Raw genomic sequence first — 13,781 nt, forward strand, 5'->3', positions numbered from 1 at the left:
CATTGTTCTAAACTCTATAATGCATTCTTAATATTTTTGCTTTGAACAGCCAGTTTCCTAATAGAGAAATTTAAAAATGGGTCCATTGTTGGCCAGTTCTTTACATTAGCATACTTCAGCAAGTATGCAAGAAACTGTCTTTATAATTGTGCCCTGCCTCATTGAAACTCAACAAAATTTGTAACATAAGAGATCCTTATTGAGGGAAAGAGACCTGAGAAGTGGTTGAGACTTTAAATTTTTTTTAAACATTTGAAATGCAGGTTGTTGGGTATCTGTCCTTTGACTCAGCAACTACCTGTCGAAAGACCAGTCTGTGCCCAGTGTGGTGGTGGGCACCGAGGATTCAGAAAAGGCCAATAAAAATTCCGAATGGAGCTTATAGTATAGTAGGGGAAGACAGATAATAAACAAGATAAAACTGTGATGAACGTACCGTGGCATGTAGTGGTGAGTTCTAAGGAAAGAGAGGAGCCACGTGTAGTGTCTGGCAGTTTGGAGGAAGTGGGTAGGGATCTACGATTTTAGATAAAGTGGCTGGGGACGTTTCACGGTGAAGATGACATTCACGTCATCTGAAGGAGATGACAGATGACTAAGTTCTGGAGACACGCGGTACAACGAGGCCGTAGATAACAATGCCATACTGTGACTTCAAAAGCTGTGCAGAGGGTGGATCTCATGTTAAGTGACCACGATTTAAAGAACAAAACAACAAAAACACTGGGGAAAGAAGACCTGAGGAGATAGGAGAAGCCAGCAAAGTGGCCATTACAGGTAATGAGGCTGCCACTGGACCCATTCCTACGGTGTAACATTAATAGTGTTAATAAAACTTAACGATAATAATAAAAAAAAAGATGGTGTAAATAAAACTTACCTACTGAACACGCATAATCATCTTCTATTTTAAAACTTAGACTGAGTCCCCAAGGCAGCACTTTTTGTTTTCAGTATCTAGGCTGTAGAAAATGGAAGAGATAAAGCAACTTCACACAAAGACTGTTCTCTCAAAAACAGTATTAGTGGAGGTATTAAGTCTCCATGCCATGATGGAGCTTTATGAAAGTCATTATTCTGATTTCACTAATTGCTCCTTGGGGCCTAGAAAAACCTAAAAAACATAAGTTCTATGGCAAGGTACTAAATTAACTTCTGAAAAATATGGTTTATCTGCTTTCCATGAACCATTTACTTGTGATTGCCAGGTGCCTTTGTAACTTACTTGAACGTAGAAAATAAAGCAAATATTTAAATATAAAACATCTTTTCATTCAAAAGAAATGGCTTCCTCCAACATCTCAATTTTTGTCATAACTGATTTGCAAAGTCAGAGTTTAATGAAACAGCTTCTTAAGAATGATTCTGGCCCCTCAGAAGTAGGTAAGAAAGGCTGTAAGCTGTGTACTAAATGAGGGGCAAGACAAGAAACTAATTCCTATAGTGTGTGATAGCTCTTACTAGAAATCAGTAAACATTTTAACATAGCACACAATACAGCAAAATGCACAATAAGGGTACAATATTTTACCCCTTTAACCACTGACTACCTTGTTATACAGACCCTTTCTGGTGCCCGAAAAAGCTACTCTGCTAGGAAAGACCTCTATGCTGACAACTGTAAGACGTTGATGAAAGAAATTAAAGCAGACACAAATCAATGGAAAGCTATTCTGTGCTTAGGGATGGGAAGAATCAGTACTGTTAAAATGTCTGTACTGCCCGAAGCAATCTACAGATTCAGTGCAATCCCTATCAAAATTACAGCGGTATTTTTCACAGAAATAGAGCAAACAATCCTAAAACTTCTACAGAACTACAGAGAAACGAAATAATCAAAGCAGTCCTGAGAAAGAAAACCCAAAAACCCCGTGGACTCAGAGACTTGAGAGAATATACTGGTAGTTGCCTGAGGCAGGCGGTTGGTAGTTGCTCGTGCAAAATGGACGAGGGCGGTCAGAAGTTAGAAACTTCCAGTTACAGAATAAAAAAGTCTCGGAGATGTCATGGACAGCATGGTGACTATAGTTAGTCATACCGTATGGCATATTTGGAAGTTGCTAAGATAACAGATCTTGGAAGTTATCACAGTGCACCTGGGTGGCTCCTTCGGGAGAGTATCTTGCTCTTGATCTCAGGTCTTGATCTCAGGGTTGTGAGTTCAAGCCCCACATTGGGTGTGGAGCCTACTTAAGAAAACAAAAAAGAGGTCTTACCACAAAAAGAAATTGTGGCTGTTTATGGTGATCGGTGTTAATTAAACTCACCATGGCAGTCATTTTGCTATATATACAAATACCGAACCATTATATTCTACACCGGAAACTAATGTTAAGTGTCCCTATAGCTCAATTAAAAAAAAAAAAGCTACTCTGACGACCTTTCCTAGTTATTATCTACTCCCCCTCACCGAGGGTAACCACTGTTCTCTCAGCATAGATTGGTTTCGTCAGTATTTGAATTTTATACAAATTACACATTTATATAATCTGTTGTGTCTGGCTTCCACTCAGTAGTATGCCCATTTGATTCGTCCTTATTACTAAATGAAGCAATATCTGATTTTCATTGCTGAATCGTATATCCCATTGTATGAATATGGCCCAGTTGATCCATTTTTACCGTTGATGTAACTTTGAGTCATTTCCAATATTGAGTTATTACAAGTAATATTGCTCTGAACATTCCTGTAAATATCTTTTGGTGTACAATATGCCAGTGTAGTTGAAGGATGTCATTGCTACCCAGTTCTGTGGCACTGAGACAGCGATTTACAGGATAATTTTAAATCACACAGTCAAAATGTAGTTTCTGTCTTGTGATCACCTAGTGTAGGAAGTGTTGGAACTCCCCTTCGGAGAGGACGAGGGAAGCCTGTTAGCCATACACTGCTGTGCTTGTTAACCTTGCCAAGCAGAGGAGAGGACTGCCTTGACAATTTGGCAGTGTCTCAGAAAGGGGACTTAGGGCAGAGAAGGCTTTAGAGGCTAGGATTAATCAGAGGGTGGTTTAAGGTCCAGTTTCCTCAATTTTTTTTTTTCTGGTTTCACCATCCATAACTAAAACATTTGTCTTCTGATGCTGCCAAATAGTTCTTTCGCACGATCCTCCACTAGTTCTAGGGACCTTATATCAGTCATTCTGTTTAAAATTTATACATGTCAACTTACTTATTTGGGTACAGTAACAATCATTAGTGAAAAGAAGCCATGGTGTAATGTATGGAAAAATGATTAAGTTGTACAGTTTAAGTGGGTGAATTTTATGGTATGTAAATTATATTCCCATAAGGCTTTTTTGAAACAAAAGAAGCCTTGGTTAAAAGTTCGAAGACCAAATTGAAGGCCTGCCTGTTCCATAAAATGGCTATTTATTCAGTCGGTAAATATTTGAGAACTTGGAGGCGCAGGAAATCAACTGGTAAGCTAACTGACATGGTCCCAAGACTCATAAAATACCAGTAGGGGAGAGAGTGTGTGGGCGTGAGTGCGCTTGCGTGTGCAGGCAGAAGCACAGTCAGGCAGAAGGGTATGTCTTGTAGCCCAGGATGTGAAGGAATGTCCGCTGTGACCCAAGGGCAGAAAGGGTGCCCCAGATGAAAGAGCAGACTATGCCCAGAGGCCACAAAAGAGTTCTGTCTTTTTCTTTTGAGCAATAGAAAGCCATTGACTTTTAAAGCAAAGGGGGTGGGGGTGGTGACACCGTATTTGTGTCTTGGAAAGATAGCTTTGCTGCATTAAAAGTTATGAATTTGAGATGTCCAAGAGGGGAAATAGGCCCACTCAGTTGGCTACAGTTCTGGCTAGAGACGATGGGAGCTCGGAGAGACTGCTGAGAAGAGAGAAAAAGAGAGAGAGAGATGTCAGAATAACCCAAAGATGTCTGCAGGGTAGAACCTGAAGAAAAGAGGGTAGCCTAGTAAACTGAGCTTCATAGAATTCTGGGGTACCCTCTTACCGTTTTTAAAATAATATATGTTGTAGTTAGTAGGAATGAATAATCAGGCATATTTCATAGGAGTATACCTGTTGACATAATAACCTTCCCTCCCACCATTGTTGGTGCTTTTTAAAATGTATGCATTTGGGGTGCTAGGTGGCATGGTCGATTGAGCCTCCAATTTTTGGTTTTGGCTCAGGTCGTGAGATCAAGCCCCACGTCGGGCTCCACGCTTAGTGCGGAGTCTGCTTGAGATCCTCTTTTCCTCTCCTTTGGCCCCTCCTGCTCATACCCCCTCTCTCTCTCCCTCTGTCTCTTTCCCCCTCCCTTTCTCATAAATAAATAAATCTTTTAAAAAATAAAATGTATCCATTTGATTAGTCATGAAGAAATTAAGCTGAAGGGATTTATAGCTTAAGTAATTTAAAATACAGGGGTGCCTGGGTGGCTCAGTCGTTAAGCGTCTGCCTTCGGCTCAGGGCGTGATCCCGGCCTTATGGGATCGAGCCCCACATCAGGCTCCTCCGCTATGAGCCTGCTTCTTCCTCTCCCACTCCCCGTGCTTGTGTTCCCTCTCTCGCTGGCTGTCTCTGTCAAATAAATAAATAAAATCTTAAAAAAATAATAAGTAAAATAAAACAAAATACAGTATGTTTTGCTCCTCCTATGTTACCTTTGTTTCAACAACTGTGGTTTGTTTTTTTTCCCCCTCAGTATTTGATTTTCATCAAGCAGCTGATGGTATCCAGGAGCAACAGAGACAAGAACAAGCAGGAAAAAAGTAGGGTGTTTTGTTTTTGTTTTTGGTGCAGTTTAAGCATATCCAGACCCTAATGTTTAAATTCTAGGCCAGAGATTTAAGAAAAATTTTTAGAATATCCTGTTTAGATTCCAGAGAAAATCAATAGGATTGTGAAAATAAACTTACAGAAAATAGTCAGAGTACCTTCATTCTTTGTGATGATCTGACCACAAGAGCTCCATCTTTCTTGTCTAACTCAAAGCTTTTTCTGATTTATTTTTAAGTTTGGGTACCACAAAAAAGGGCATTGGCCCAGTTTATTCTTCCAAAGCTGCTCGGAGTGGACTGCGGATGTGCGATCTGGTTTCTGACTTTGATGGCTTCTCTGAGAGGTAACTAGCTTGTGTTTCAGAGTGGAAAGAGCAAATGGGTTTTTTGAAATTTTTCAAATCCAGGCTGCAAATTGGTAAAATCGGTATTCTAGTTGAATACTGGTGGTTGGCTTTTCTTGTTTTATTTGGACTTTAAAGTTATTTTTATTACTTAATTTTAAATTAAACTTCATGGAGAGTAACCTCATGATGCTATCCTAGCAGTACCCCAAGAAGGCAAAGCCAAAGTCATATTTAAGGATTGGAGTTTGGGATGGTTTGCTGAGAAACAGATTCCAGGGGGTGCTTTGGTGAGGTTACCACATCCTAGAGTCTTGACCCTCAGATTTTCAGTTCTGGAGACCTCTCTTCCCCCCACCTAGACCTAATTAGGCTCTTAGGTACTGGTGAACTATTTGTACCAAACTCACCTTAAATAATAGAAATTGCCTCATTGACACTTACTCTCTAGAAAAATCTCCACGAGAGACCTAATCATCATCAAAGCTATCTGGTGACTCAGGGACAGGAGGTTAGTTGGTTGCATTTAATAACAGGTGGCATAAAAGGCCTTACCTCTGTCTCTTAAAAACATCGTGTAGACCATCCCCTTTTATTTTTCACACGGTGTAATATAATTCAGATTCAGGTGTTATTACAGACTAGTTCTTCCCCTTCCCGCCACACACATCATCATGTTTATGTTGTTGGTCTTCCTAAATTTGAATAAAAAATACTGTTTTTGAGTGTATCATTTATCATATGACTGATCTGTTTAGATTTTATTTCTTAGAATGTAGCTTCAGTTTGGGATACATTTGTTATTAAAACCACTTATCTACAGAAACCATTTGAATCGAATGATATTATTTGGACTATTTTTAATTGAGCTGTTGGCTTGCTTTATCTATATTTCTCAGGTTCAAAGTTCTGGCTAACCAATACAAATCTATATACCCCACTCTGGAAATCGACATTGAAGGCGAATTACAAAAACTCAAGGTAATGCTTTCTGGCCTTTCTAATGTCCTTTTTAGAACTTGTTTGCCAGATTGGCATCTAAGATCTTTCATTCATTCGGGTTTTGTGTTAGGAACTGCAAACATAAGAATGAAGAACGTAGATTATTTAATTTCCTTTATGGAAATTATGCTGTGACTGAGAAGTTACATGTTAAATAATTTATAGTATAATATACGCCACACAGATATGTGTAAAGCATTGGAAATAAGAACTGGTAAAGCAAATTGCATGTCCTTTTTAAGTCTAAAAGCATATAGGCCTACCTAAAAAGACATGGCATGTTTGAGTCACTTCACATAATGTGGCTGAAAGAAAATATTGAGTGGGGAGCAGAGTTGGATTTCACAGATCTTGTATTGGTCTTATATGCAACAATAGGGAGTTTGGCTTTTATCATGGAGTTAATGAAAAGCTAGTGAGTAATTCTGAGCAGAAAAAAGACTAGATTTGTATTATATAAAAATCCCTCCTAGCAATGTGGAGCATAGATCAACAGAGGGGCAGCAGGAGATAACTTGTAAAGCTGGCAGGCCCGTTCTGGAAGGACGCCCCACAGGGCCAGTGTCTTTAACACTTGGTCTTTTTCTTTTTTTTTAAAGATTTTATTTATTTATTCGACAGAGATAGAGACAGCCAGCAAGAGAGGGAACACAAGCAGGGGGAGTGGGAGAGGAAGAAGCAGGCGCACAGCAGAGGAGCCTGATGTGGGGCTCGATCCCATAACGCCGGGATCACGCCCTGAGCCGAAGGCAGACGCTCAACCGCTATGCCACCCAGGCGCCCCTAACACTTGGTCTTAAAAGACAAAGAAGGTGATTGGCCAAAGGTTGAGTCTGTGTGTGGCTACTTTCAGGTGTCAGTGGTGCCTGAGCTCATCAGTAGGTAAATCTCCTACCCTTTCCACCCTTATATTTGTCCCTGATGTTTGGTGCGTTTCAAGCTGGGCCCTATGTATCTGATTATTACTTCTCTGAATAGCTATGAACATGAATTCCAGAGCTGAATAGGAATTTACAAACCTCATATACCATTCTAGAATGATTGTAGACCTTAGGCCTATCTACTCACTGAATTCCTTTAGCAAACAAACCTCCAAGGAAGATTCTAAGTGTTGGTATTTAGATTTCAGTGTATTGGTCATTGCTTAGAATAGACTGCCATCTTCTTTTCATTCTGTCATGCAACAAATATTTTAAATTTATTCCAGGCAACTTGGAAATATTTATGCACTTAAGTGTGGATATGGCTTTTTGGTTCTGTTCTATCCATGTTTCATGTGAATGTAAAGCAAATGAATAATCATGAACAGAATTGGGGAAGAAGATTCTTAATAGGTGGGATATGTTGAGCCAGCACTTTAAGGAATAAGGGACATGATGAATGGCATGGTCATTTCAGGCATAACAAAAGGTCTAACCCAGGAATAAGCAGGAGACTAGAGCCAAGGGAGGGGGGACGAGACTTTCATCAGTGGGTATAACCTGTTCGGTGAGTTCATGAGTGGATTGTGGAATTTCCATACTAGACTGGCTAAATATGGAAACGTAGTTGAAACTGGGTTTTATTGTAGTTATACTTTAGGCCTTGGGGGAACTCTTGTTTATATTACATTTTTAATTGAATTTTAAAGTTAAGCAGTATTATTAATACTTTAAATATATTTCGTGAGAGTTTTATAATGCTCGTGTAAAATAGTACCTGATATTATCTACTAGTAATACTGCTGAGATATTGCTGTCATGGGACACAGTGGCAAAAGATTATTAACAATTACCGCTTTTTTGCATGCTCGGCAATGTTACCTGTGACCTGCACCAGCATTCTGACAGTCACCCAGTGCGTGTTTCAAAACTCGTGGTTACATGGATTATAAACGCGGCTTTTTAAGTACCTCATAAAATATAAAAGCACAGTATAGTACGCTCAGCTCTTATTTTCCTGAGAGCTGGTTTATGAAGAATGTAAGGTCGTTGTCATTACTTGCAGTGAGGTTCACGTAGAACTTTGAATTTCATTGTTTCTCTGCTGTTCTTGAGCTTGGGTCTCTTCTGGTTCTGGAAAATCAGGACGAGAGACCAAAGCTAATCCAGATACGCGGTAGGGTGAGCGCCGTCACCAAGCCCCTCTGCTTTGCATGACTTCAGTTTGCCTGGTCACGGAGTCAGGTGAGTTTTACTTGTCCTGAACATGCTGTAAATTTATTAGTACACACTGAAATTGGTTTTTGTTTTTGTAGGGTTATATGGAAAGGATTAAACCGATGGTGAGAGATGGCGTTTACTTCCTCTATGAGGCCCTGCATGGGCCACCGAAGAAAATCTTGGTAGAAGGTGCGAATGCAGCACTGCTAGATATTGATTTTGGTAAGTGAGATAAGACTTGCAGGAGCCTAACCGAGCCCTGAAGTACTTAGGGTATAAATAATGAACGTTCACCTTACGGGGTTTTAAAACAAGGCTTTTAGCTTGTGTATTCAGGCATGATGGATGGTTGTCATCTACTAATCTTTTTTTTTAAAGCAATATTGTGGGATACACAATGCATGTGTTACATTTCATAGTTGAGTAGAAAAATGAAATCACTATTTGGGTCAGTGGGTTTGGGATACTGTAAACGGATTTCTGTTGTTTGGTTCATGCTCCATTTGCTTGGAACTGTAAGATGATTAGAGGAATCCTGTGGAAGGATAATGACCTTTAATTCAGCCATTTTGTTAAATATCGATAACTAATAAACTTTGTCATTGAACATACCTCGTCTAAGATCTGTGGAAGTCTGTTGAACTCCCTGGGTGTGAGACTCTGAATGGATTAGGGCATTTCCTCCATCTTCAAAAAGTCAAGGCTTTGATGTCTTCCAGCTACTGCCCCGTTGGTTGTTGGCCTTTCCCTCTGAATATGATCTCAAAGGATAAGTCTGAGTGTTCTCAGCTCTTAAAGACATTTCATTGGCTTTTGACTGCATGTATACTAATTAAAGAAAATGTTTATTTCTATTACAGTGAATATGTATTTTTGACTTCATAATATGCCTGTGGAATCTGGAAAGAAAGCAGAGTGTCTGGTTAGCTTAGTGGATAGTTTAAGTAGGAACGGGATCTTTGGGGATGGTGGAGTACACCCCTCTTAGCTTCTCTTGTCGTTTTTGGGATTATTCCCTTAATATAGATCAGAAGGTGGGATAATGAATACCACAGAATTCTTAGTATCCTGGTGTCAGTCTAGGTTGTGGCTGTATCGTAAAAATCTGTATCAAGGGAATAAAATAAATTCGTTTTTAAACTAATAGGAACACGTTAAAAACACATAGATTATAAGTCTACACAGTGGAAGAATGCCTGGGTTTTGGCATGAAATTATTTAGCAGTCCATTAGGTGAGTAGCTACCATACAGAGCTGAGTAACTGAACACTCAAGGAACCTGCCCAGAGTGAGCACTGCAGGGATAGCTCTAACTACCTGTGTTTTGCTCTCATTACAGACAGAAAGGATCAAGACTAAAGGTTGAGGTTTGAGAGGGCAGTTGTAGTCAAGTCTGTTTAGTACCTAGAATGTACCAAATGCAAATTTTTCACAGTAATTGTTTCAGAGTACTGTATATCTATGTGTGTATAATATTTGTTTCTTTCTTTCTTTTTTGTAAGGAACTTACCCTTTTGTGACTTCTTCAAACTGTACTGTTGGAGGAGTCTGTACCGGGTTGGGAATGCCCCCTCAAAATGTTGGAGAAGTGTATGGGGTTGTGAAAGCTTACACAACTCGAGTTGGCATTGGTGCCTTCCCAACAGAGCAAGACAATGTAAGCCTGTTTTTCAGTAGATCCAATTCTGGAAGTTTTAAAATAAAAACTCCCAGGGTGACTGGGTGGTCAGTTGGTTAAGTGTCCGACTCTTGGTTTCAGCTTAGGTCATGATCTTGCGGTTGGTGGGATCGAGCCCTCCATTGGGCTCCACGCTCAGCACGGAGTCTGCTTCAGATTCCCTCTTTCTCTCCTGCTCTCTCTCTTTCTCTCTGTCAAATAAATATATAAAGTCTTTTTAAAGAGTGGGGGGGGTGGTGCCTGGGTGGCTCAGTTGGTTAAGCATCTGCCTTCAGCTCAGGTCATGATCTCAGGTCCTGGGATAGAGCCCCGTATCGGGCTCCCTGCTCAGCGGGGAGTCTGCTTCTCCCTCTCCTTCAGCCTACCGCTCCCCCTGCTCGTGCTCTCTCTCTCTCTCTCTCTGTCAAATAAATCTTTAAAATAAATACACTAAATAAAAACTTCTGCTTTTTTTTCCCTTAATGGACTCTTATCTTCCTGTGCTTTTCACTTAAGTGGCAGCAGTTTGGCAACAAAAGGCAGAGGGTTAGAGAGTACTTACAGGTAATTGTAAGCACCAGGCCACGTGAAGGTGGGTTTATTTTTTATAAAATAAGAACTGCCTTTCACCAAGAGCTTATTAGGAGCCGAGGCTGAGAAGAGCGACTTCCAGCCTTGGTCTAATCCTAGCCGGCACCTCCGCAGCAGTGACGTTGGGCCAGGCACTGTCCAGGTGTTGTATGCTCAGAAGCCCTTTAGACCTCACGGCCCTCCGGGAGCTGGGTAGTGTCACTGTCCCCCTTCCACACACGAGGAAACAGGCACTGAGGGCTGCAGTCACTTGCGCAAAGTCACATGGAGGGACGGGGGTGGGGTTCAAACCCGACAGAAACATTTAAAAAAACACGTAGTTGTATTGATGTCAGAATACAAGAGGTAGTGAAATGATGACTTTATAATCAGAAAGGTGTAAATTAGGGATAGAGAGATAAGTGAATAATTGGGTTCTAGGGAATGGTTGTGGCTTAGATATTTGAGCATTGTCGTCAGGCTTAACTCTCTTACAAAGGGCATCGTGTTGTCCACAGCTACTGACTAGCTGAGAGCTCGTCTTACGGTTTTCAGGAGGACCATCAAACTGCAGTTCTTGGAACAATTGGCTTAACTTGTCTATTTTAATAAATAACCTTTTAATATGCAGCATTTTGTATGTTAATATAAATTTTAAGAAGTTATCTAGCATCGTAAAAAATACTGGTTTTAAAGAAATGGTAAAAAAGGAAGCCAAAAGTCGATCTCTTCCAGATGATGCCTGCCTCACATAATATCCATCATCTGTATGGAATTCTGTCTTCCACTTAGTTATTTTTTGGAAGATGTTCATCTCTTTAAGACTTTGACTTGTTCTATGATCTTACATGTAATTCTACTAGATTTACAGCATTGGTATTATAATCCTAAATCCTATTTTCTGTTTTCTAGGAAACTGGAGAATTATTACAAACAAGAGGTCGAGAGTTTGGGGTAACCACTGGAAGGAAAAGAAGGTGTGGCTGGCTGGACTTGGTTTTGCTCAAATATGCTCATATGATTAATGGATTTACTGCGTGAGTATTCTTAGAAACATTTATTTCAGGAAACTAAGGTACAGTTCATGATCGCAGGTTAAATTTTGTGGTGTGCAAGCTTGAAAAGTAGTACCCTGGTAGAAAAATTTCACTGTTTAGCCTCCAAATGAAATTGTAGCTGAAGGTTCAAGTGGACCAAGATCTAGAGGAAGGATACCCAAGGGAGAGGACCACAGGTTGTCTTCCTACACATCCGCGGTTGGGAAAAAGGAATCATGATACTCTCACATGCACGTTAGTATAGAGGGAAGTGAGATAGGTGAGTAGGTTAGATAGATGGTGTGTTTTGCTTATAGGGAGGGGAGGCGATATAACCAATGTAGTGCGTGGGCTTGAGCAATGTCTAACTTCTGTTTTCAAATCTCAGATTCATGCACTGTGCCAGGACTTTGGTCAAGTTAATCTTTCTGTGCCTTTTTCATCATCTTTAAAATCTAGATAATAATCAGGCAGGCATTTTGAAAATTAGATGAGAAATATAGTGGGAGCATATAGCGTGGTGCCTGGCTCATTGAAAACACTCGGCAAAAAGTTGCTATTCACACATGTATAAAAATATGTAAATAAATGTATTCCTGATTGTATTAATTTGACTTAACTTTCCAGCAAATAACAGAATAAAGCTTAAAAAAATAATTTGTGGATAAGAATCCCAAACCTACTGTTTTATCTAATTGTATAGATTTTCCCTTAAAACTGTTTCCCAATCAGTTTGTTGGGAGATTTGATGTATCTTGAAGAGGTCCGTGATGCAGTGTCCTCCCTTTGCTTTGACAATTTCTGAGCAGAAGGGCGGAGGTAATAGTAACCAGAGTAAAGAAATGAGGGTCGATGACATATGTGTAAATGTACGTGTATCTTGTAGTCTTCGTGTGGAACAGTGAGTTCTGCTGTGTCCCACAGCGTGCATCCTTTACTCCAGGCAGCTGTCCCTCAGACATGTGTTACCCATCATAAGAAAGCTAAGCGGGGCGCCTGGGTGGCTCAGTCGGTTAAACATCCAACTCCTGATTTAGGCTCAGGTCATGATCTCAGGGTCATGAGATCAAGCCATGTGCTGGGCTCTGCATGGAGTGTGAAGCCTGCTTGAGATTCTCTCCCCCACTCCCCCTATCTCACTTGTGTGCACACTCTCTCAAAAAAAAAATAAAATAAAGAAATATAAAAAAAGAAAGCTAAGCAAGATGGTATGGATCAATCAGGGAAAATATAATTTTTAGAAAAGTAACTCACCAGTAGATCAGTTAAGTCATTTTTTTTATTATGAGGAAAATGCATGCTTTATGTGTGGCACACTTTAGGACATAATCCTAACCAGTTTCCAGAATTGCTTTGGAATATGTAGCTTTGTACGAATTTTCCTTTACTTCCTCGTCAAGTTAGATGTTCGGGCCTTGTGTAGTTTGCCGTTTGAACGTTGTCTTTCCTTCCCCTTAGGTTGGCACTTACCAAATTGGATATTTTGGACATGTTTACGGAAATCAAAGTTGGAGTTGCTTACAAGTTAGATGGTGAAATCATACCTCATTTCCCAGGTACTTTTTTCAGTCTGTGATATAAAGAATATTATTAGGTGAACGTGTTAGAGCAGTTTCGTAAAGCTCTTCTGCATAGTTCATGACGTATAGTCATGGGGTCGAGACGCTCTTTGTGAAACGCACAAGTATATTCTCATATTATTGGCATTCGTTTCAAGGTTGCCCTGCGTTTGGATCCTGGGCTGCATTCGTAAGCATGTGTTCAGACTCAGAATAGGAAGGAAGAAACCTGGGACCTCGGAGCCCAGCCAGCGATGCTGCCCCTGAATCTCATCTTCCCTGTTTTGACAGTAACTGCTGTGTAGGCCGCCTTCTCTTTCTGGAGAAATGTGGGGTCGGAGAGCAGAGCGCCGCTCCTAAGACGCAGCAGGCTCTCCAGGCACTAACCCAGCCTGTTCTTCAAGCCCCGTGAATGCTTTTTTCCTGATCTCCTATGTCAGAAGGGGGGGGGGTGGTTGTAGGGAGACTTCCTACACGAGGCACTGTGTTTCTTCAGGCGTATCTTTAGTGATAGGGTTTCTTCAGTGACTTAGGAAGTTGCATACGTGTCTCCAGCTTCCAGAAATAGGAGCAGTTCATTTGATTAGTTGTCCTGTAAGCCTGGGAATATGCCAAACAAAGGAATATTCACTAGCTTGATGAAACTTGGTAGGCTGGTAGGTTTTGTGACTTGCTGATGACGACCCGTCCTCGGCAACCGAGGATCACCTCAAGTTCTTAGAAACACTTTTAAGATCATTAT

The 13,781-nt window shown here is 40.5% G+C and overlaps 1 protein-coding gene across 1 annotated transcript in view; it reads left to right on the plus strand.

Annotated features, from left to right (window-relative positions):
* Positions 1–13,781, plus strand: part of ADSS2 (adenylosuccinate synthase 2) — a 36,651-nt gene that overhangs the window by 18,517 nt on the left and 4,353 nt on the right. Inside the window, exons 5-11 of the mRNA XM_002918170.3 lie at positions 4,654–4,720; positions 4,966–5,073; positions 5,973–6,054; positions 8,312–8,438; positions 9,719–9,873; positions 11,356–11,480; positions 12,939–13,036. Coding sequence (XP_002918216.2) covers positions 4,654–4,720; positions 4,966–5,073; positions 5,973–6,054; positions 8,312–8,438; positions 9,719–9,873; positions 11,356–11,480; positions 12,939–13,036 — 762 coding nt within the window. The remainder of the gene's footprint in view (positions 1–4,653; positions 4,721–4,965; positions 5,074–5,972; positions 6,055–8,311; positions 8,439–9,718; positions 9,874–11,355; positions 11,481–12,938; positions 13,037–13,781) is intronic.

The sequence above is a fragment of the Ailuropoda melanoleuca genome, chromosome 8 (genome assembly GCF_002007445.2).
Source record: "Ailuropoda melanoleuca isolate Jingjing chromosome 8, ASM200744v2, whole genome shotgun sequence".
NCBI lineage: Eukaryota > Metazoa > Chordata > Mammalia > Carnivora > Ursidae > Ailuropoda > Ailuropoda melanoleuca.